This window comes from Pararge aegeria, chromosome 11 (assembly GCF_905163445.1).
Source record: "Pararge aegeria chromosome 11, ilParAegt1.1, whole genome shotgun sequence".
NCBI lineage: Eukaryota > Metazoa > Arthropoda > Insecta > Lepidoptera > Nymphalidae > Pararge > Pararge aegeria.
This window is the reverse complement of record NC_053190.1, coordinates 7,161,459-7,185,249: the sequence shown is the minus strand read 5'-3', so window position 1 is coordinate 7,185,249 and position 23,791 is coordinate 7,161,459. Positions and strand designations below refer to the sequence as shown.

General features: G+C 34.1%; 1 protein-coding gene across 3 annotated transcripts in view; it reads left to right on the top strand.

Moving 5' to 3' along the window:
* The window catches only part of LOC120627225 (multidrug resistance-associated protein 1), a 47,764-nt gene that overhangs the window by 4,172 nt on the left and 19,801 nt on the right, over positions 1-23,791 (top strand). For 2 of the 3 annotated variants that reach the window (XM_039895105.1, XM_039895104.1), the window contains exons 3-9: positions 3,901-4,167; positions 4,257-4,450; positions 5,988-6,173; positions 7,499-7,753; positions 8,284-8,524; positions 14,585-14,722; positions 22,922-23,068. In XM_039895105.1, coding sequence (XP_039751039.1) covers positions 3,901-4,167; positions 4,257-4,450; positions 5,988-6,173; positions 7,499-7,753; positions 8,284-8,524; positions 14,585-14,722; positions 22,922-23,068 — 1,428 coding nt within the window. Of the gene's footprint in view, positions 1-3,900; positions 4,168-4,256; positions 4,451-5,987; positions 6,174-7,498; positions 7,754-8,283; positions 8,525-14,584; positions 14,723-21,709; positions 21,860-22,921; positions 23,069-23,791 lie in introns of all 3 variants that reach the window. The other variant, XM_039895103.1, reaches the window with a different exon arrangement.

The following is a 23,791-nucleotide window of genomic DNA, read 5'->3' as shown; positions in this document are numbered from 1 at the left end:
AATATATAGGCAGATAAAGTTGATTGCATATTGCAACGAGCAGAAAGCCAATCAACGCAAACATATTTTAATATAGATCGTACAAGCTTATCCCGCTAGAACTTAGTTCTCGGAGACGTTCGCTTATTTAATATTTGTACGAAATTCATAAGCATGCAAATTTGCCGGATTTAACGTGTAAAGTTCTTTGCTTCGGTGCGTCGGATGCGGTCGTCCCTGCTGCTGTCGCTGTTCGCATTTTCAATAATGTAATTAGGATTTCAAATAAATATAAAATCCGTTTCAATGTAACTAATGTAATATATTTATATATAAGTACATCAAAGTCACATGATCCCGAAATTTTCATGATTTTTTTTTCATAAAATTTCAACGCAACCCTTGACCTACTTTTTTTTACAATAGTATCATTAAAATAGATTACCAATTGAAATTCACACAAAGATAGTTAAATTTTAAAACTCCTTTTTTAAGTCTTAAAAAGTGCGCTGCTTGCGGCTCTTACGGCACTAAGCGATAAACTCAGAATAGCAAAGGTACCTACTGTGTGCGGGGACGCCCAGTAGCGTCAATCGTGTGGTTCATTCTACTGAGATGCAATTATTTTTAAATTTCCATCTAGTTTCCTGTATGACTGAACATGTAATCGATATTTTATGTATGTATACACTTTTAGCTGTGTATTTGACCCAGTGAATTAATTCAGATAAGTTACTTATGACAGTGGACCTAACGACCTAAGTTTTGAAGTATTTAAACGAATCCATAGTGTATAGTAGGTTCACAAGTTATTGATGTTTAGAAAGAAAAACTTACAAGAGGTCTATTAAGAAAGATGTAATACTTGAATCGAAATAGTTGGGAAATTATTATGTATATTCCGTAAGCGACACTAAAGTAAGATAAAAAGTTATTGGCCACCGGGCCTAACGCTTGTTTATCCACTTTCTAATCGACTCTGTAAGAGTGTTATAGTCATAATTCAAAATGATAATAAAATATATCCTTGCAGACAAGAGTCAAGTAGTATTTTCTAGACAAACGCGTTCCAACCTTATAGACAATGATTTTCATCAGGCTTGATTGTAGTTTGGCAGTAAAGGAGCTTCTCGTGACAGAGCTCATCCGGGAAAGTCATAATGTTTATTTCTTATTGCTGTCGCTAAGCAGCATTACTGCGTTCAGGTCTGAAGGGCGTGGTTTCCGGTGTGGCGTGGTAGCGTAAGTACGTTACAGACACATGAGGCTTAACACCGATGTCTCAGATTGCAAAACACAGGGCGGAACTTTGCAGGACGTTTCCTTCGAATGTTTCGCGAAGTGTTGCTCTGTGTATAGGCGATGGGTATAATACCATGCGGTGGCTGATCTGCGTGGTTTGTTAATTATTACTATAAAAAAACCTCTACGTAGAATATTCAGTGGCAGTTGATAATCTATTATAACCACCTCTTTCTTTTTGTATTTTTTGTCAGTAACAAGCCCCATTATGAATTTGTTATAACGTCGAAATATAACATGTGATACTCCGGTGGTGAAGACGAACCGATTGACAGTATCGCATTCATAAAAATAGGGGCGACGTTATATCGGGACATCTACATATGCAAACATACATACACAGATCGTTAATAAAACCTACTAATATAAACAGACTAGTAGCAACTAATTCGTTGATTGCTCGAACGTTAATTAGCATAGCGTTTGAAATAGAAGCATATCATTCCAGACAATTGAGTTAAATGTCAATAGAAAAATGTTTTCTATAATTAAACTAGTTTTGGAATTGGTATGGCCTGGTTAGAATTTCAAAGTGTAAGCTTAAGTTATTCTCTGACCCCTGAACGACCACTATGCCAAAAACATGTCGATCTCCTGCTCTGTGCAAACAAAAAATAATCTACCCCTCGGGAATCGTACGTACGTTTACACGGAAGAAAAGTAGCGTATGTGATATTCGAGGAATCCAAACTATAATCTATTTCTGCGCTTCATTCATAAAGATCTGTTCAGCCGTTATGCACGACTAGCATGGGCAGGAGACATAATATAAGAATAACAATAAAACCGCTTTTATTGTTATTCGTATATTATTAGGTAAACTTCTCCTAATCCCTGTTGCCGTGCTTTGGCACGTGGACCCGTTAATTTTATCCCTTTTCAGGGGATATAATTTTTATCTCCTGGCTATATGCTAGCCGTGCTGGCGTGATTAAGTAATAACCACACATCCAAACTTTCTCATTAGTAATATTAGTTAGTAAGAAATGAAAATGAATGAAAAATTAAAAAAATGATTTGCCTATTCGCCAAGAAAAACAAAACAGAATCTACTTAAACAAAACATATAAATTTATACAAATTTTGTTTTTTTTTTGCACAGATACAAAGTGTACCTGTTTTCCGAACTAGTTGAGATTGTATCTCAGAAAAAGTAATTTAGTGTCTATGTCAAGCACCTTAGGTGGTTCTTATTTACTTCTCATTAGCTGGTTTTGAATTTATTTGCAATGCGAAAATAGTACGATTGTAATGTAATGCACTTTCAATTCAAGGTAAGCTTTTAATAGGTATTTAGGTAAATGTTTGGTGCCTAGTGCCTTATACATATCGCATAGGTGTGCTAAGTTATCATTAGCTATCAACTATCAGCCTTGATATAACAGGAAAACAAATTCATAATCCGGTTTAAGTATTTTAAGGTTTTTTTTTATATAACAGGTTTACTCTTGACAACGGTCACATAGGTCATATGTCAAAGCTTTACGGACAAGTCAATCAGATCGAATACAACTAATCCCTTCCTATAAGGTTAATACTTTGATTTGAGCTAAATAACGAAGTAACTAGTAAACCACTATAGAATGTCGTCATAGTTCTAGTAACGCAAAAAACACACATCAGCTTAGGTATTTAATAACAAAAAATATACGTAAATACTTAATACTAACAACAAGGAAGCCGAGAAGAGCCGGTGAAGTAAAATCGAGGGTTTTCCTCAATATGGAATTGTAAATCTTCGCTCAATTTTTATATTTATCAATCGTTGAGTAAATATTAAACGGCCTTGTCGTATGACTTTATGATGTTTTAGTATGAGGCAACGAATGCAATTTGTTGTTTAATCATTGCTGGTTCCTGGCAGTTAAGTAGGTATCTAGTTAGGTACCTCGAATTGGCGCTTTATACTTTAAAACTAAATTGTATTGCTTAAAAGCAAAGTTAGTCACATAATCTTAGGGTAAATTTATTCTAACTTACAGACAGTAACAATCAGTGGCGTGCACTAGGTTCCTTACCAGGGTATGCACACGATAGGAAAATTGCATAAAACGACAATAAATCTCGTATCGCTCATATACGAGTTATGTATCAATTTTAGAGTAGGCAGTGCTTTTGCGCATGTATGAAGTGCTCGCCACTGGTAACAATGAACTAACTGTTCACAATTCTTATTACATCGATAGTATTGAGGACATTGAGACTGCTTTTGGGGGTGATAAACTAAATGTTTGATGAATTGATCTTTGAAAAGACAGATGTTAATCTTATTGTAATTGTTCGACAAGGGATACAAAACAGTGTTAATTGCTACGTTTTGTAAGTAGGTACATAATGTTAGCGGCGGAGGTATAGTAATATTTAAAATACACAATCTCACTGTTTTAATGACACTTATTATTGCTCTATCTAACATCTTAGGCAGAACTTTATAAATAATGATTCTGCAATTGCCTTTTGTAGATTAAAAAAATTGCCCACCTGATAATTGTAATAGCTGACCTAGTCTTTTCTAGATATTATAATGTTGAGAAACCTAGTCCCTACAATAGAACATTTACACTAATATATAAATAACTGTTATAATTTTTGTGTATTTATATAACATTTCTTTTTCAGATATTATCAGCAACGTTATTATACTATAACAGAAAATATGGTATGAGAGCGTCGGGTGTGCTATTTTTCTTTTGGTTACTTTTAATATTTGCGGGGTTACCGCAACTTAGATCTGAAATAGTATCACATTATACACTCAAAGAAGACGAGAATGTACAGTACAATTTTGTTAGTTACATGATATACTACTCTCTGATAATATTGATGTTTGTATTAAATTGCTTCGCTGACTTACCGCCGAGGGATACGCCGTATAAATTTGAGAAGGTAACATAATAATTATAAAGCTCACGTACATGTCGACCTTTGTTAAGTGTATCGATTACCGAATTCTCAATGTCTATATTATTTGTCAGAATCAATGCCCGGAAAGCGCGTCTGGGTTTCCGAGTCGCCTGACATTCAGCTGGTTCGATCCGTTGGCTCTCACCGGGTTCCGTAGAAGTTTGACGGAAAGCGATTTATGGGCGCTCAATCCACCAGATTCCTCGAAAGAAGTCGTGCCAAAGTTTGACAAATTTTGGGAGAGAACACTCAAGAAAAGAGAGAAGTATAGAATATAATTATATATTTAAAAAAAAAAATTTGGAGCATCACTACTCTTAGAAGATTTGCATGCTCGCAATCGTGGAGGTGTTTTCAAGTGTCGGAACAATCTTACGTCAAAGCAAACCTCTGACCTAACGTTAATAGTTTTAGAGTCGAAAATTCAGTAATTCTGTTTTTTATTTGCTGTAGTGTTAATTTTTTGAGCTTTAAAACAAGATATATTAATTCCATTTTACTCTGACGTTGTGCCGTGTCGTTAGGAAAGATCAGAACAACGACGGATAGCGGACAGCAGTGGTCTCTGCGCTACTAGTACCATCTACTGTGATTACAGTCTGCCCAGCGTGGTGATTATGGGCAAACCCTCGCATTGGGAAAGTCCTCTTGATGACTGAATTACAGAGTATCGATTGTCGAAGACGAGTATGTAGATCACTTAATATACGGGAGGCAAAATAGCTTGTACCATTTAAAAACGCGGTGAAAGCATATTATCTTGCTTATTAATAACGACTTTTAGTACCTTGTTTATGTTTACTTTTATTATCTATATGTTCTTAAGTATTTATGTATGTCGAACTTATATATTAGTTTATTATTTTATATTTATTTATTATATTTTTCTTATTTGTGCAATTTTGTTTATGTATTTGTATTTGGCTATTTGAATGTAGGTTTATAATAATTTTACACCACCTGTCCGCTCTCGCTCATCTTGTCCTAATCCAATGGTTGCCTGGCAGAGATCGCTACTAAGCGATAAGGCCGCCTTTTGTATTCTACTTCCGTCTTTGTATTTCTATTCATAGTGGTGTACAAATAAAGAGTGGAATAAATAAATCTTATACTAAGGCTACTTCTCGTTAATTTATCCATTTGAGGATTGCCAACCAAATTGTTACTTTAAATAGCTAGACGGTCAACCTAGACTAGGCAGCCTTGACTTGCCTCAATTTTTACCTCGTCGATTATGTCTAATCGCGCGGCTCTACAATAGCTTGATTTCACACTATCTCAAAAATAAAATGATGAAACTACTTGTAGTCATTTATTTTTAATTACTCAAACGCAGAACTCGAATAATTGAATGTAATGTAAAAAGGTCAAGGGCAATTCGAATAAATTTATTCATAAATCAAAGTGCAGCCGCGTCTCTTGCTATATACTTACTTGCAAGTATTTAGTTTCCTTTATTCGGTATTGGACAGATTATGGACTCATCAGATTCGTTTGTTAGCCTACTACCATCTTAGACTGTTAGGGGCGTGGCATTCATAGTTACCGCATACCGCTAAACAGTTACAGAATTTTGCGTTGAGTTTTATTACGTTCAATCCTTTTAGCACGTCATTAGGATATTAACAAGCCAAGACCGAAGCCTTATACTACACCAGACCAAAGAACATTTTGAAATGATGTATTCTCTAAAGTCCCCTTTCCCTCCCACTTATAAGGCCAGAGCACTCTCCACTGCGCCAGAATGTTCCACAAACCCCAAAGTATATTTTGAACATGGAGGTAACATTAACTTTTTTCAGCGCCAATGGCACAAAAGCAACGTACAGTAAAAACTCGGCGAGTGTTAACTTCAAACCCGAGAAGGAAAGGAAGCCGGCGTCAATTCTGCCAGCGCTATGTCTAGCGTTTGGCGGACAATTTATTTTTGGCGCGCTTCTCAAACTTATCAACGACATACTTATGTTCCTGTCGCCTCAGATACTTAAGTGAGTAATGCATTTTCTTTTAATTACCCCTAGTTTTCGTAATTTTACATAAGCCGTTTTGTTTTCCTAGAAAGCCGCTTTTTTTCTTTTTTTTTTTTGTAATCCTGTTCGTGTCTCTATCGGTTTAACTGTTAATCGTTGCATTGGTAACAGAGTTTATTAGTTTTTAATCCCGCGGAAATGGTTCCGAGTTAAAAACTACCCTATGTCCGCCGTCTTCAGGATATATCTGTGCCCAGTGGCGTGCACTTCATAAATGCACAAAAGCACTGCATACCCAAATTATTTTATGTAACCCGTATTGGAGGGAAATTTTTCCATTTTATGCCATGTACCTGTTTTATGCATACCCTGGTCAAAAACCTTGTGCACGCCACTGTCTGTGCCGGATTTCATGAAGATCTTGGAGCGGTTGAGCTGAACATAGGTAACCAACGAAAATTCGCTCGCTAAACAACGACAAAAAAATAACGAAAAAGCGTGTCGCTTAGGTAGATTAGATTTTCATAAATGATAATCATACATGGAGTTTGAATAGAAATGATTTTGTTTAGATGTCGATTCTTATATTAATATAGTAATCGAAATCGTGCATGAGCCTTATTATACCTTTCGCATAATCCAAAGAAATTAACAATTTGTAAATAATTTTCAAGGATTAATAATGCCCTTTTTCTTAAACATAGAACACAAGCTTTAATGATAACTTGGATATATTTAGGTTATAATCGAGATGATAAACGGAATCGTCTTGTTGCGCTAATATAATCATTAGTGTATTCAAATCTTCATCAATTAAAACAGTTTAGGAAAATTTATGTTGCTGTAGCTATTAAAATGCTAATTTTAAGAGTTTCTTATGGAATCTTCTAATAGGACAAGAATTATGTAAAACCATAGTAGACATACTATGTTTATGAGAAAATAAAATAATATGAATGACTTAAAAGGTAATCCTTTATAATTAATTCGCTTAATTATTTTTATTTGTTACGTTATTAAAGGACGTTCTATCAGGTATTAAAAGTTCATTACCAGTTCACTACAATTATGAATAATGATTGAGAAGGGTTTAGGTTCATCACGCCTATTTCGGATTGCTAGTCTTCACACGCCTTTGAGAACATTATGGAGAACTATCAGGCGTGCCGGTTTCCTCGCGATGTTTTCCTTCACCATTAAAACAAGTGATTTCAAAAATAATTGATTTAATATGTTCCTAACTGGCACTGATTTTAGAGCCAGGATTTGTGTATTTGATTGCATATGAGCGGCATCAACAAAATGTCGAAATATATTTAACGCCGTAATATAATTTTTTCTAGACTTTTAATAAGATTCGTCGAAAGCAAAGAACCATTATGGAAGGGCTATCTCTACGCTGTTGGTCTTATAGCGTGTGCAACAGCCCAAACCATGTTGCTGGCTCATTACTTCACGAGAATGTACCTCGTGGGTATGAGAATACGTACTGCCCTAACAAGTGCCATATACAGAAAATCTCTTTGTATATCGAATTCGGCGAGAAAAGAATCTACAGTGGGGGAAATTGTTAACTTGATGTCCGTAGATGCACAAAGGTATGGGCATTTTCAAATACAATTCATAATTCATTAATTATATATGCACTTTTGAAACATCAATCACAATGAAATATTTTGTATGACTCTCCTATCTGTCGTTTAGGATTATTGTTACTTATTCACTACGAGAGATATATATTTTTTTCTAAAACATGCATTCATCATCAACAATTCAACCGATTGACGTCCACTGCTGGACATAGGTCTCATTTAGGGTGTTTAAAATTCTAAAGCTACTCCCAGCGACTCGATGTCTAGATGTCGTCTGTCCAACATGTTACGGGACGACCTACACTACGTTTACCGGTGCGGGATGGCCATTCCAGCACGTTAGGATTCCAGCGTCCATCGGTTTTTCGAGCTATGCGTCAAAATTGCCGTTTCAGCTTACCGACTCGCTGAGCTATGTCGGTAACTCTACAAAATACAAACATACATTATTGTATTATTGAAACTGAAATTGCTATAGTTGTCTAAAAAATGTGTTATTTGGATAATTTATAGAAGATAAATTTTATTACTTTTAGGTTCGTAGAGTTGACAGCGTACTTGAATATGATATGGTCAGCGCCCCTCCAAATTGCTTTGGCTTTGTACTTCTTATGGGGAATTTTAGGCCCCTCCGTTCTAGCGGGTTTAGCTGTGATGATAGTACTTATACCGGTTAACGGACTTATTGCCAATAGAGTGAAAACACTACAAATCAGACAAATGAAGTACAAAGATGAACGTGTGAAGTTAATGAATGAAGTACTTAATGGAATTAAGGTGAGTACTCAAATTATTAACTTTTGATTGTATCATCAATTACAGATTCAATATTTCAACACGATACTTGCCCACCGTCTTAATAAATTCCAAGTATTTTTTCTTACCGTATCAATCTATAGTAATATTTTAAAGGAAAGATTTGTTTTTTTGTAATCGATTAACTCTGAAACTACCTGACTAATATAATTAATTCAGAAGTAACATAGGCTTTGTTTAACTCAGTAATCATAAGATTTCAGCATGAAATATTAGTATTTGTTAAGCAAGCAAGTAAATAAAGCGATAACGCTCTACTTTATATAGAGTACACTGGCTAAATGGTACGGCATACGTCGACTTAAATAATAGTCTGCAGAGCTAGAAATCTTTTTTTTATAAGTAATACACAATAGAGCATTTTGAGCCGAATGTAATTTCCATGTGGCATAAAATATTTACCCTTCAAAAGAAACTCATTTTACTATCTAAGAAAATGTTATACAAACATGTTTTTTACAACACAAGTTACGCTTACTTTAGGGCTAGTTGGCAATGTAGTTTATTTATTATTTTACATCATGCTGTCTGAACTTATAGTTTAGGAAATAATATTTATTTTTAATAAAATACACACAAGAGGAAGTTTACGTCTATGAGTTGCGTAACCGGGAAGCATGATTTAATATAATCCACTAAAAAGATATATTCTCTTAGAAAAAACAGTTGTCGATTGTATATAATCCGTGACACAGTGTAAGATAATGATGACTTAGATTTATGATGGAGAAGGCAATTTTAACATATCACGATTATGTTTTATCAATATATAAGGCAGATTGTGTAATTGATTTAACTATGATTCAATGTGTAATCTAATCAAGCACCTTATATCAAAATGTTACTGTGCATGACCAACATCTTTTGATAATGTGATCTTTTTTCACAATCTAAGCATGACGTTTTTGTAAAAGACTATGGAAAACAGCCCATCCGGTATGGTTCGGTTAAGCTAATGTTTCTTAAGTTTGAGCTTAGAAATTTATTTGAAATATAAAAATCTGCCACTAATACCAGAGTCCAGTTATAAAACTAAAACTTTATACGTACTAGGCGGTTAATAGAGTTAACAAAATGTACGGACAAACATAATGTTAATCATCAAACATCAAACCGAATAGTTCTATAATTTAGAGAAATAACAGAACCTTTACAAGTAGTTTGGTAAAGAATTACATAATCTTGTTTTTTTGAACCGGCTTACAAATTCGCCATGACTATTGATTTTTTGAAGCTAAAACAGATAAATATGTGGAGTGGTAGTTCTCTGTAGAATCTAAATCCATTTTATCAAGATCTGATCACAGGAGATAGAAGGCAGAACTATAAAATTAGTGCAATAATTGCAATAGTAAATACTATAGATCACTTTAACCAATGGTGACCTCAATTTGAGACCTACCAATTGCACAAGACAATTGGCGAAACAACTTAAATAACAATTGTACCTTAGTCTTGATCACTTCGTCATGGGTGAACGATTATAGTTATTGATTGAAGTCAAAGGTGATGACGCAACTAGATAGGTAGAAAGAAGAAGAAAGAAAACTTTATTTAGATATACACACACTAGAATTAAAATACAACAGAATTAATAGTCAACACAACAATTATAACGGTGTGATCCCAAAATGGTCTTCACTCAGCATGTTTGGCGCTGATCGTAGCCAGTATGTTTGAAGCCAGACGTGACGTATGGACGGTAGGCACCGACAGAGCGACGCTTAAAAACTGTGGATATGCTATAAAATAATATAATTTAAAAGTATTATATAATTGAAAAAAAAAGAAAAATGTAAAAATAATATAAAAGATGTGTATCCATATATAATATTTTACGATCAAACCGATAAAAAAAAATAAACACACGTAGGCACCCTTGTTCAAATGTTTTGTTATTGGATTAAATCTTAATTTCTTTTTAAAAGAGAGTTTAGACATGCAGTACTATAAAACTATCCCTTACAAAGATTTTACTTTATTCTATAAAAGGTATTAAGGGTAGGATTGTAATATTTGCATTAAATATTAAAAGTATAAACTTTTACGTTTTGGTGACAGCGAGTCAAAAGACCTATTAAGGCAGGTTACGAAGTACGACTGCGATAAAATGTTACGGTTGGTAAAGCAAGTAATAGCTTCATTATTTATTTTGGCTATATCGTGAACGCGGATGGCGCAAGGCAAGGAAAGAGAAACATGGAAAAGGTTGGGGGAGGCCTTTACCCGAGAAGGGGCTCATATTTCCTAAGATAATCATAATAAAAATTACTGACTAACAAAACTAAATGTGTACATTTAAGGATATAATTGTGTACTAACTGAATAACAACATTTGTAAGTAATGTAAGAGATGTGAGAATAAAAAGGCTTTTTAATTTATTATATCGTGAACGCTGTACTGATAAAATGAAAATCAGCTGCCACAAAATAATCTAGTCATCCATAGTCGAGCTACCCACACGCTTACCCTATATAGAGATATAGAGACTAGTAACGTTATAACTGTATATTCTAGCCCACATTTTCGATCGTTGTCTAAATATACCTACGCTTGTATGCCTTGGTGATAAGATATCAATACCCTAACAAGATTACTTGTGATAAAGCACTTAACCTTGTGTATCTGGTTCTGTTACACAAATGCTTCAGATTGGGTTCTTATAACACTTTAAAATTTCGCAAATCGCGATATAATTTTTTCTGATTTCTAGAAAACTGAAGTAGTGAAATATGACTTTCTTTTTTTTCTGCAATCTTACTAATATTATAAACGTGAATGGTTGTGGGGATGTATTAATGTTTGTTATTCTTTTGTGGAAAACCTATAAAACGGTTTTGACTGAAATTTGAAATGGAGTGTGATTGTACTCTAAATTAACACATCACTTCGATAGCTATAACTATAACTATAGATTAACATATCAATCTTCCTCGAATGTAGATTTATACTAGATACGCCTAACGGTGTTCTCCGCGATTTATATTGTCTGTAAAATGAATTGCAATAAAAAAAAACGTGTACAGACAAATAAGTGTTGTCCTTAAACACACAACGGACATGTTTTTAAAACAAGTAAAGGAAACAAAACATTTAATATCAGCCTATGAAACTCAGGTGACCTAGTGTACCTAATAAAATTTTGGCTTTCATTTTTGTTAAATAAATAATTACAACGACATTATTCATCATTAGAGTTGGGCTGGATTTAACATTAGCAAAAAAAGTAGGTCCCTTAAGGAACGTCATAATGGGATTAGCTATGCCGATTAAGACTTACATTCTCTAATTAAAAAATAACGGTCATTGACCCAGCTTAACCTAGTTTTTTAATTGTGTCATTGTTAACAATCGATGTAAAAGCCATGACCGGTCATTCATTTAGGAAAAGTTGGCACAATATGAAACAATAGTTATCTTTTATGATTCATTACTCATATTAGTAATTCACATTAACGCAGCATCAAACTCTCATTGATTGATGAATGAAATACAAATCTTTACCTTTAAGAATTAGCAGGTTTTAAGATATTCTGCAATCGTTTGTAAATCTCATTTTACAATGTGTAAATGAAAATCGAAATAATATTATATAATTTATATTCATAGGCTTTAGGGGTACATTCTGTACTATGTTTGAGAATTATCTTTGTAACCGAAAACCTAATAGTTTTTGAGTAAACCACGGCCATTGTTTTTACTAAAAGAAATCAGATACAGCCCTAACATCACATACAAAATTAAAATCATGTTACTCCTGTCACTTTATTAGCGTCGCGTAGCGTAGGTACGAGTACTTTGCGCGTGTTGGTCTTGTATCTTCAATAGGGTTGTCATAAGTAAAAACTGAGAATGTTATGAATTCGTTTGTATGAAAAAATAATTACGCTTCCGTTGATTTTATATTTTTACAGGGTGATTTCTTGTTAAATATAATTATGTATCCTTTAAAATTATTTCGTAATTCTGTTACACGTTGTATAAATTACGTAACTAGCTGTTACGCGCGTTCTTGAACCGCATTAATTACGGATTTTACGAATCCCATTGGAGCCTTTTTGTTTTCCTGGGACACCAAGTAGCATACGTTAGTGTATGCCAAAAATCAAGTGGATTGGTCGCTTAGCTAGGGCTCGAACGAAGGACAAACAAACTAACACACTTTTGCATTTATAATAATAGTAACGATTAGGTGTTGCCTGCGATTATGTAAGCGTGGAATTTGACCCCTGAACTACTTTTTTCAAAATAATAAATCTAACCTAAGAGAATGTTCATTTTTCAGGGGTAAAAAATAGCACATTTCAGACTGTAATCTATCTCTGTGCTTAATTTCATACTGATTGATCTGTTTAGACGTTCTTTCGCGATTGAGGAACAAACATCTATCCAAACTCGCATTTATAATATCAATATCTACGCAAAAATGAATTGCTGTTCGTTAGTCTCAGCAAAACTCGAGAACGGCTGGACCGATTTGGCAAATTTAGGTTCTAATTTTCGTGAAAGTCCAGGGAAGGTACAAGTAAATAATTATTAGCCTCACGTTATCCTGAAAATAACATTGTTTGTGTTAGCTGTTTTTTTAGATCTGAAAGGCTGAATAGTATGTTTATATATTTGGAACTGCCATTAAGATCGTACAAATCTACGTAGCTGGTTTATTACGGCAGGTTGTAGACTATTCTACATAGTCTGTACGCTGCGTCCTAGTATTTATCGTAGGTAAAACCACGGGGCACAGCTAGTTAATCATTTAAGTATGAATGAATGAAGAATGAATACACTTTTATTGTACACCATAGAGAAAAATCTCAAGAGATCACAGAGGCGGCCATGTCGCTATATAGCGATCTTTTCTTGGCAACCAAAGGCATACAAGAAACTGTAGATATGAGTACACAAAGATAAACTAAACAAATAACATAGAACATATTAAACAACCCATAAATGATATATACAAAAATATAAGTAATAAATATTATAGAATAATATTACGCAATAATATAACGTATTGGTGAGTTATGATGCAATATCGTTTTTGAAACTGTACAAAGATCATACAATGAGGCACGAGTTGGGTCACAGCCTGATGGGCTGAGTTCTTTAGACAGTCAAAAGTCGCGCTGGATAAAGTAATTGAGCGAGATGTAAAAGCCAAGCGAAATGTCTGTTAATACCCATATTACATTTATACCGTACTAGATGTGCCCTATGGCTTCGCCTATGGCGTAATTTTGGGAGGTAGCGTATTGCTACATAATCTACACCTATACTCATATGTGAGATTTTGAGATTTTATCACAAACATTTTTTTATCTTACGTAATTTTTTTTTTAATGAAAAGTATACTTAATTATTTCTAATACCTTCAAGAATATGTATAAAAAGTTTCATGAAGATCGGTTTAGTAGTTTTCACGTGAAAGCGTAAAAACAAACTTACATTCACATTTATAATATTAGTAGGGATTACAAGAATTAGTGATGATATTGGCAGATATAATAGAAAACTCAAACATGCTATTAAACGTATCGTGTCGTCGTCATAATATACCCATCGCTTCCCCGCTACTTCGTCCGCGTACGACATCTGCTATGTCAATTTGTCTCATACAAACTTTATAAGTTGGAAGTCCCGGATTCGGTTATAATTTATAAATTTCCTTAGCCTGGTCTGGTTAGAGGCTTCGGCCTTGGCTAGTTACCACCTCTAACAGGTAAGCCCATAGACTGCATCTGGTGGTAATCATCATTACCTGGTGATAAGTGATGATGCAGTCGAGATAACTGGGCTAACTTGCCATCATCATCACATCTACATATGGATTCCCACTGCTGGGCATAGTTCTTTTGTAGGGAGTACCAAATACCACGGTCTTGTGCCGCTTGGGTCCAACTTCTCCCTGCGACTCGTTCGACGTCATGTTCACCACGTTGGGGTCTATCAACGCTGCGATTTACCTCCTAACTTGTTGTGATAAAAAAAAACTACTTATAACAAGGTTTTTTTTGTTTTAGGTTTTAAAAATGTACGCATGGGAGCCGAGTTTCGAGGAGCAAATACTCAAAATACGTAACAAAGAGATGAATGTGTTAAAACAAACTGCGTATCTCAACTCAGCTACCTCATTCATATGGTCTTGCGCACCATTTTTGGTAAGTTACGTTTTCTACAACAACAGGTCGTATGCGAGGATTCAACAACTGTGTTGTCTATTAAACTTATGACTTAATAATGCCTTTTGTGACAGAGCTCCACCCAGTGATACCACGAGTTATAAATACTGAAGGCTTTTTATAACTCTTATAATGCCTATCCTTAAGTTTTTTGTAACTCGAATTGGGGATTTTCTTTATTTTCTATCATCTGGATACCCTGTGCAAACATACCCTCTATGCACGCCACCGGCTCTACCAGAGAAGTACTACCGCCATGCCTATTTTTGCCTCCAAGCAGCATTAAGCAGCAAGCAGCTACGCCTCAGATTTATGAGACAGAGATGAGAGACACAGGGCGCTTTGTAGGACGTGCTCGTTGCATACCCTGCGATGTTTTGCTGTGTTTATAGTCGATGGTTTTCCACTTTTAATCATGTGGCCATCTGCTTTGTCCGTAAATTTTTAATAGAAAATAAAATATAGTTCACAATATTTGATAACTGTTTTAAATGTTAAGTATTGGTCTGGTGGCTTCGGCCATAGCTAGTTACCACCCTACAACAACTAGCCGCCAAGCGATTATGATATTTCGATTACTTTCTTTTAAATAAATTGTATTTTCGTAAATTGACTAAATTTATTGTACGTCAAATATTAGGATTGCTAACTTCAATGAATGTTTATTTAGTGACGTAATAGCACGTTTGTATCTAGCTCAGATATGAAATTATAAACTCAAATATTATACAACAGTGTACCATTGCCATTATTTAAGAATAGGAGATAATGTTAATTCCTATAGGAATTATTTGTTCCTTTTTCGATAACGGCGGAAATCTGCTCATGAAGTGACTGACTTCCAGTAAGCTTGATCGGGTTACGTGGAATTCTTTTCCATGAAAACCCCCAGTACTTTGCGCAAATATTGAGAAGCTCTTGATCTCATAGGAACCAGTGCATCCTTTGTAAGCCATCTGTAAAACTCATCCCGAATAAAAGGTCCTCCAAATAGTATACACCTACTGCCCCATGATATATTGAGTCTTACTGAAATCTGTTTTCTTTAATTACATATGTTTAACGTGGATTATTAAGATTGTATATTGACACTTCCGCATAGTAACGTCTGCTTCTTTTCAATGACACCGTAACGTTAAGTTTTTGGTGCATAAGCTGTGTTACGTTAAAAAGAATAGACTATTTTCTCACTAATGTTATAAATACGAACGATACGTGGTGTGCAAAGTTTATAATAATATTAGGCCTAAACTCTATCCGATTCTTCTTCTTGGTCGCTTCATCTAGTAAGATTTCTAACTAATTTTCGCACTTGTAATGCGCAAAATTAGCTTGGTTTGCTATTAGTAAGAATAAGAATCAATTATTAAAGTCATTCTTATTATGTGAATATGTTAATGATCATTTTGGTAAATATTGGACATATCAACACATATTTGTGTCATAAGATCGCTAGTCGCAAAGAAAACAAAATTTATCAGCTCTTTTATATAAAAACCTTATCGTAAGTTTAACAGAAAGAAAATAAACGACATATCGAATTTGTATCAAACAGTTCGCGCGTAAGTTAGGAGGGCGCGAGAACGATCTCCTTCTTGCGGTGCCCTTCCCGACTAGCGAAGGTTGGCAGTCAGATTCGTAAATTCTTGTCTTATTTCGCGAGCCGAAATAATTCTGCTACTCTCGCGATTCCAGTCGAAAAAGCTAGGACTTTTTTCTGTTACCAATGCGTCTTCTTCCTGCAACTTTTTCGATCATAAGTTGAAGGCTTATATCTCTTGGGCCCCTGATATTGAACTTTCCTGATCTTGATGGCTTGCAAAAGATTGCGTCGTTTAGGTGTGTATAATAAAAACACTTTTGAATATTATGAAAGGTCAGAGAAAATGAAGAACAGCTGAACGTATTGGGAACGCCGTCCTTGGTTAATGTTATTCAATACGAGCATTTACAATGGATTGTTCGAGGGATTGTTGGAAAATTAAATTGGATCTTTTGTAGAACATCGCACAATACTGAGTAAATGCAATGCTACTTTATACGGCATTTTGTACCTGCTGTTGACTGTAGCATCAAAAGCCTAAAATAAATTATGGCAGGTATTAAGGGTTTTAGTCGTTACCTGGTTTAGTTTATTTAACCGGATTTGTTAACGGGTAGGGCTAGATTCATTTTAAATAACTACGATATACAGATACGATACGATATACAGATTATTGAGCTCATTAATTTAAGCGGAAAACTGTATTTTTTAGGGTTCCGCTACAAAATTGAATTTTATGGTGTTACTTTGTAAGTTTCTGACAACATTATAAAGCAGTGAACACTTGATAGTTATAACTTGAAATGGTTAAAGTTACCTATTATTTGTTAAACTTTGTTGCAAATGAAAACAAAAATGTTTATTTTTACTACAAGAGGGGGTAAATATGGGCAAATGGAAAATTGAAAAAAAAAATTACTTGTATATGTCTGGTATCTTATGAAAGCCATTCATTTGTAGAGTACAGAGTTAGTAACAGGTATTTCCAAGCATTTTTTGATTCATCGTCAAAAAGTTTATTTCATTTTTATTTGCGAATATTTGTAAAGCAGAAAATTGTTTATGTAATTGTATAAATGTAAAACCTTGATAATGTGGTTCAGTGTATTCAGAACGGTTGAAAGTTTATCTAACCAATAGCTAGCTATCTATACGTTTCCTACCAAGCTACGGAACCCACGTAAGGGAGCTTGACTCGCACTTGCCGGTTTTTCAATCCTTCATTCACAACCGTCTCTCACCTTCCACCCTTCAGTCATCAATCATAAATAGCTGTTTTAGTTTTAATCTACACGCGCATATACATGTTATATTAACAGTTGATAATATATGCAGATGCTTGATAACGTAAGACTGTTTACTCGTTAATTATTACGGTTGTACATGTATTTATAGATAACGTTTCTGAATAATTAAATATTTATTTACACATCACAAAAAAAACCAACATTGCAATGTTAAATTTTTTAATGTTTGCGCCATTGAATCATTTATTTCATATCGTATAAGATTCGCTTATTAGGGTTCCGCGTTCTTAATTGACAAAGCAACTTTGCCCGTAACTGTAACAGGCGAATTTATACTAACAAAAAATAGTTTGTTGAGGTTAAATTTTTTTTAAATTATAAACTTGAATGAAAGTTGAAAAATAATTTATCAAAATTACTCGTTTCTTTATGTAAGAAAGAGGTCTTATTTGTTAGCTCGACTACGGAAAACTGCTTTATGCTTCCTCGAAGACGCGCTTAACCAGCTTTTTGTTTAGTTTACAGCGATACAAGTAAAATCACATGTCAATCACCGTGGGAAAAGCCTTATAAAATACAACATGTATATAATTGTAATTGTATGACAAATTTAATTATTAACTTCTTTCAGGATATATATGCAGGCTATATTTTTTTTTTAATTATATAGAAATATTATTAATAACAATAATGATTTTGACTAGGCCGTTGTTTACAATAATAGTCAAGCCGTAACATATTAACTTAATGAGTTATCCTGTCATTCGATTCCCATATTGAAGAAGTTGTGAAAAAATATATAATACGAATTTTTTGGCAGCAGCCATCTTGGGCCGATTTTCATCAAACATATATGAAAAACTAAAAATCTATTCGGTTCATCCGTTCGGGTCACTCATACGCACGCTCGCGCACGCACTCACGGGCACGCACACAGATGTCAAACTTATAACATAAGTTTGACATCTGTCGTTATTGCGTAGGTGGTGAATAATAGTAAAATTGTATAATGTAATAGTATTAGTAAAATAAGTAATACCTAAGTTGCTAATGAAATGAATATTACATAACACCATTTACATTACTAACACGCATGTTAGTTAAGTCATTGTCCCGTTATCGATATTATTACTTAACACTGTAGGTATAATGATTTATTGACACCGTATTCACGGATTATTATTATCTTCATAAGTTTATACTACGAATACTTGAAAACAGCATTGATTTTAAGCGATAAAATTATATTGTATTGAAAAATTTAATATCCTAGATAAACACACTTGTAGATTCTAATATTGACTAATAAGATAAATAATTTGTTTTTAATCGTTTATCATCATCAGGGTCAAGTCAGACTGTGCACAAGCCTGCTCTGTCATAGATTGACCCACCACGCTGCTCCAGTGAGAATTTGCGGGCTTTAACGATAGTTATCAAATGTTAACATTAGTAACGGGGACCAGAAGGCTTGACGTGCTCTCCGAGTTACAGGGTTGGACAACGTCAATTTCCTAACTTCGGGCAACAATGTTTAAGGCCTCACAAATAAAACACTACACTGCTCTTAAACAAAGAGCAAGCGTGCAAAGCGTGACAAAACACTAACTTGCTACTCCGATGTTATTAACCACGTTTATTTCTAAGTCAACAAGGTTTATTTTTAAACACCACCATCCTAAAGTCTCAAATTGGTCTACCCAATAAAGTTCATGCCTGTTGTCTTAGTTCAATCTGTAGCTCGCAATCAAGGAGTCGATTTCTCACATCACTACCGTAAAAGTAAAGTGAGCCTTATATCATTTTTTTGGAGTCGCAAATACAGTTCTTCAGTTAACGAACGCTCTACCAAAAATCCTAGCGTACCAATTGTAGGCAAAAAATAAATATACTACGACAATACACACACCGCCATCTAGTCCCAAATTAAGCGTAGCTTGTGTTATTGGGTACTAAGATGACTGATGAATATTTTTATGAATAGTATACATAAATACTTATAATATACATATAAAAACCCAGACACTGAAAAACATTAATGTTCATCACATAAACATTTTCCAGTTGTGGGAATCGAACCCACGGCCTTGGACTCAGAAAGCAGGGTCGCTGCCTACTGCGCCAATCGGCCGTCAAAAAATTTCTTTTCAAATCCTTCGTTTCAATTCCTCGAAACGGGTCGAATAAAGATTGCTTTAAAGTCCGCAAGTTATAAAAAAAGGCTTTCAATGAGATATATATTTTAATAATAAATTATTAATAATAATAGTTAAGCGTTAGTTAATATAAAGATAACGTTAGGTACGTTGGCAATGTTAATTATTAGTATTGAGAAAAACCTTTGTTCTATTTACTATATTTAAAGTTAGATGCTACAAACGGGATGTATCCATGTCAACCGTAATTATTTGAAGTATGTACAAAGACAGAAGCGCCCGACTGGCTTTACTTGTTTACTTCTTTTTCGCTTCTACTTCTTTTTCCTTGATTGCGAGCTACATTATCTTGGAACAAATGTTTATTTTACCATGTATTGTTTATTTTCATGATATAGGTAATCTACCACTAAAGATTATGTCTCTATCAATAACATAAAACTTATATACACTATACAATATGCCTTATGTTCAGGTTAATGGCCGGAAAAAAAAATAACATTGGGTTAACAGCTATATAAAAAAAATAATTTACTTAAAATCTAACATTCAGTACTTTAAAGCTGTTATTATTCTATAAAAAAAATTAGATACAATTCGTTCAAATGGTAAATCTTGTTTTTTTTTGTGCCGTTGAATTCTTTCCTATCTATGTATAGTAAATACTAAGTATTCTGTATTTCAACTATAAACTGGGGACTGGGGCGTTCTGAGATTAAAAATAACTTAAAAACCTTAAAGCACAAATACCTATTTATAAAATCTACTTCATTTAATCTATCGATATGGTATTCGATTCTTAATCAATTTTGTACATCTATAATCATTAACCATTTTGTCGTAATTTTCGAGGTCGATGACCGCTTTTAAGGTATAATTCTAATAGCCGGTTTTGTAAGATTTGAACGTCGCGTCTTGCTCTTTGACCTCGTAACATTATTGGCATAGTTAAAAACTAAAAGCCCTTATTGTACTCGGGATTACAAAATCTATAAACGTAACATATTTTATATTGAAATATCTTTTATTTTACAACTGAAGCAAGAAGACGGTAATATCTGTGTTGAGCTTTCTTCTTAACTAGATTAGGGATTTCAGTAATGCAATTTATATTACGTCCACCAGTCTAATCGAGAAAGGTACAGTAAGTAGTATAGATGTGCACCTCAGCCTGCGGATTATGCAACACATCGACAACTTTAACCTAACCCTTAGTGTTAATCTGTCGATCGTCGAAGTTAGACAAATCCATACTTAACGCTACACCAAAGATATGTTATTTATTTCTTTGTGAATTTAGGTTAATATACAGGTCTTTAATATTATGGTTACCAAATTCCGCTTAACAGCATGTAAATCATGTAGGTATTAATGTCACACCTTAACTATAAGATAGTCATTAACTGAATAGTAATTTTATTCATTAAGAGTTCCTTCAATTTCCACTTGTACGAAGGAAATTCTCAATTAAGTGTTTAGGTTTGTGATTATATAAAAGTGGACTGGTGCAGAAAAATCTCTTTTAGAAAAGAGCTGTTTTGCGGTATGGCCTGCGTACACTAATGGCTCTGTGTGGCATGATGTGGTATTGACGAAAAGTTTTAATGAAGGTAGCGATCAGGATCCGATGAGAAGGAGGAAGGTGATAAAGTATTGCCTTGGGTTAGATTTTCTAATTTAATTTAACTACTTTTAGAATAGTCACAGGTATTTACATAGCAGTATGTTATATAATCATCATCATCGTCTTCACGTCAACCAATGGTCATCCACTGCAAGACTAAGTGTTTGTATGAAATTCCTAACACCTCGGTTTTGTGCCGCTTGGGTCCAGCGGCTCCTTGCGTGCCGTTTTATGTCGTCGAGTAGTCTAACAACGCTGCGTTTAACGGTTCGTGGTCAGCAATCCAGCACCTTGGGACCCCCAACGCCCATCGGTTCTCCGAGCTATTGTCACTTCGAAGCTGAATTCTGGACTCGCAATCAAATATAATATTAAATGTTATTGTTTCTGTTTAAGGTAACCTTCTTAACTTTCTTCACATATGTGATATCCGACCCTGAGAACAATGTTTTAAAACCCGATACGATATTTGTATCGATGTCCCTGTTTTACGTTATGCATTTGCCTCTAGGCCTGCTTCCCATCATCGTCGTCTCAATTATAGAGGTAGAACCTCCAATGTACACACCTATGAAGATAAGAGGTTTTGGTTTCTTCTGGAGTTAACGACTAACACACTCATCATAATTTTAATAAACTTTAGAGGTTTACGATGTATCGAATTTATTTTAGAATATAAAATGTGCTCTATGCTTTAGTGACTCTGGGAGAGTCCCCGCTTTTATTCGAATTAAGAATGATTCCTCTATAAATTCTTTTTTTTGCATGTTTTTATGTACTTTAATATAAAAATTCATAATCAGCCGGATTTCGAAAGTCTTGTTCCGTTAGGTAGCTATATTTTTTTTTTACTTTTCAGGGCATACTAAAATAAATTTAGAAATAATCCTCTAATATTCATAACTAATTTTCATTGACCTACCCCATACATTGTAGGTATCCTAAACCAAAATTCAATGAGGTACCTACTTATATTCTAGTAAATAAAAATATAATACATTAAGTTCTTAATAAATGTTTACAGTATAAATGTATAATATTCTGCTATTTTTTTCCAGTTGATACAACGTAAACATATTACTATAATACTATGTTTCTCATGATCACATTGAAATCATTAAAATTATATCTAACCTTTGTGAAGCACACCGCTAGCTGTAGTGGTACTTTCATAAAATATTTCATATCTGCTGCTGAATTTTAAAAGTTTTCCAGTAAGATTTTACAGTAATAACTCGAGTGTTAGTCTTACGATTTCTAACTATAGTCCATTTTTTCTTAACTGTACTTGTAATGTAAACAATATTGTCGCAACTTTTTAGTGTAAAGTATGTTTCAAAAATAAAAACCAACTTATATTCCTCCATAAAACAAAATTTCTGTTTTTTTTTGCAATTATTACAATCACTTTTTTCTTTCTTTTAAATTGTACACTAATAAGTTAGTTTACAATATAAGACAGGTTTGTAAAAAAAGCAGTATAATGAATCAGTACTTATGTGGTTTAAGGATAGTTTTGAGAGGATTTGTTTTTACGAATTTTAAAATACAGCAGCAGCATAATTCAAATTAATACACTTATCCCACAATATTTCGGCATGGTCGTAGGTGTCGCTGATGTCATTTGGGTGCTTTGTATTGGTGAATGATCACGAAGTGCTGGACTCTAAGCGAGCCTTCGTTGCGTTGTCTCTTTTCAACATACTACGTTTTCCACTATCTATGCTGCCTAACGTTATATCGAATGTAGTACAAGTAAGTTCCAGTTAGAATATTGCATTTATGAAGTGGGGTTGTAACGAATCATTTTGATGTTCATGTGTTTTTATTCCGCATACATTTATGTCGCTCCAACTTTGGCTGCATTATCACTTACTATCAGATGTGTTTGCAGCCAAGTGCTAATCTATGCATTTAAATGGAATGGATTGTAAAACGATAATTTAAGTGCGCCTAGGCACTTCTTTTTTTTTTTAAGTATATTTTTTTCGTCTTAAAAATAATCGATTTTAAAATCGATGAAATAAAATTTAATTAAAATAATTTTAAAATACCGAGAAGATACTTCCCTTTAACTTTTTTGTTGAAAAGCAGAAGGGTATGTTACGCTGTAAATAACGTTCGCGGCGGGTCCAAGCTCTTAACTTTTCTACTCTTCTTTCTTTACATCAAATGGCAATTAGAAAAGCTGTGCATCAGGTTGCCAACATTGAGAGATTTTCTATCTATAAGAATTATTCGATCGTGTGAAGGTAAACTACGATTTGTATGGAATCAAAAGAGCGCCATCTATTTACAATACAGGGAAACAGTAGTGTCACTAGATGCCGCTCTCTCAATTATTTCTTTTTTTTTCTTTTCAATAGGTAGTTAGTTTCACTAGGCACCCTGTTGTTGGTAATGTGTTTCTGGGCATATAAATTACAAAGACTTTAACGTGGCGTTTAAGGAGGTGTAATGAATTATTGGCAATAGTAT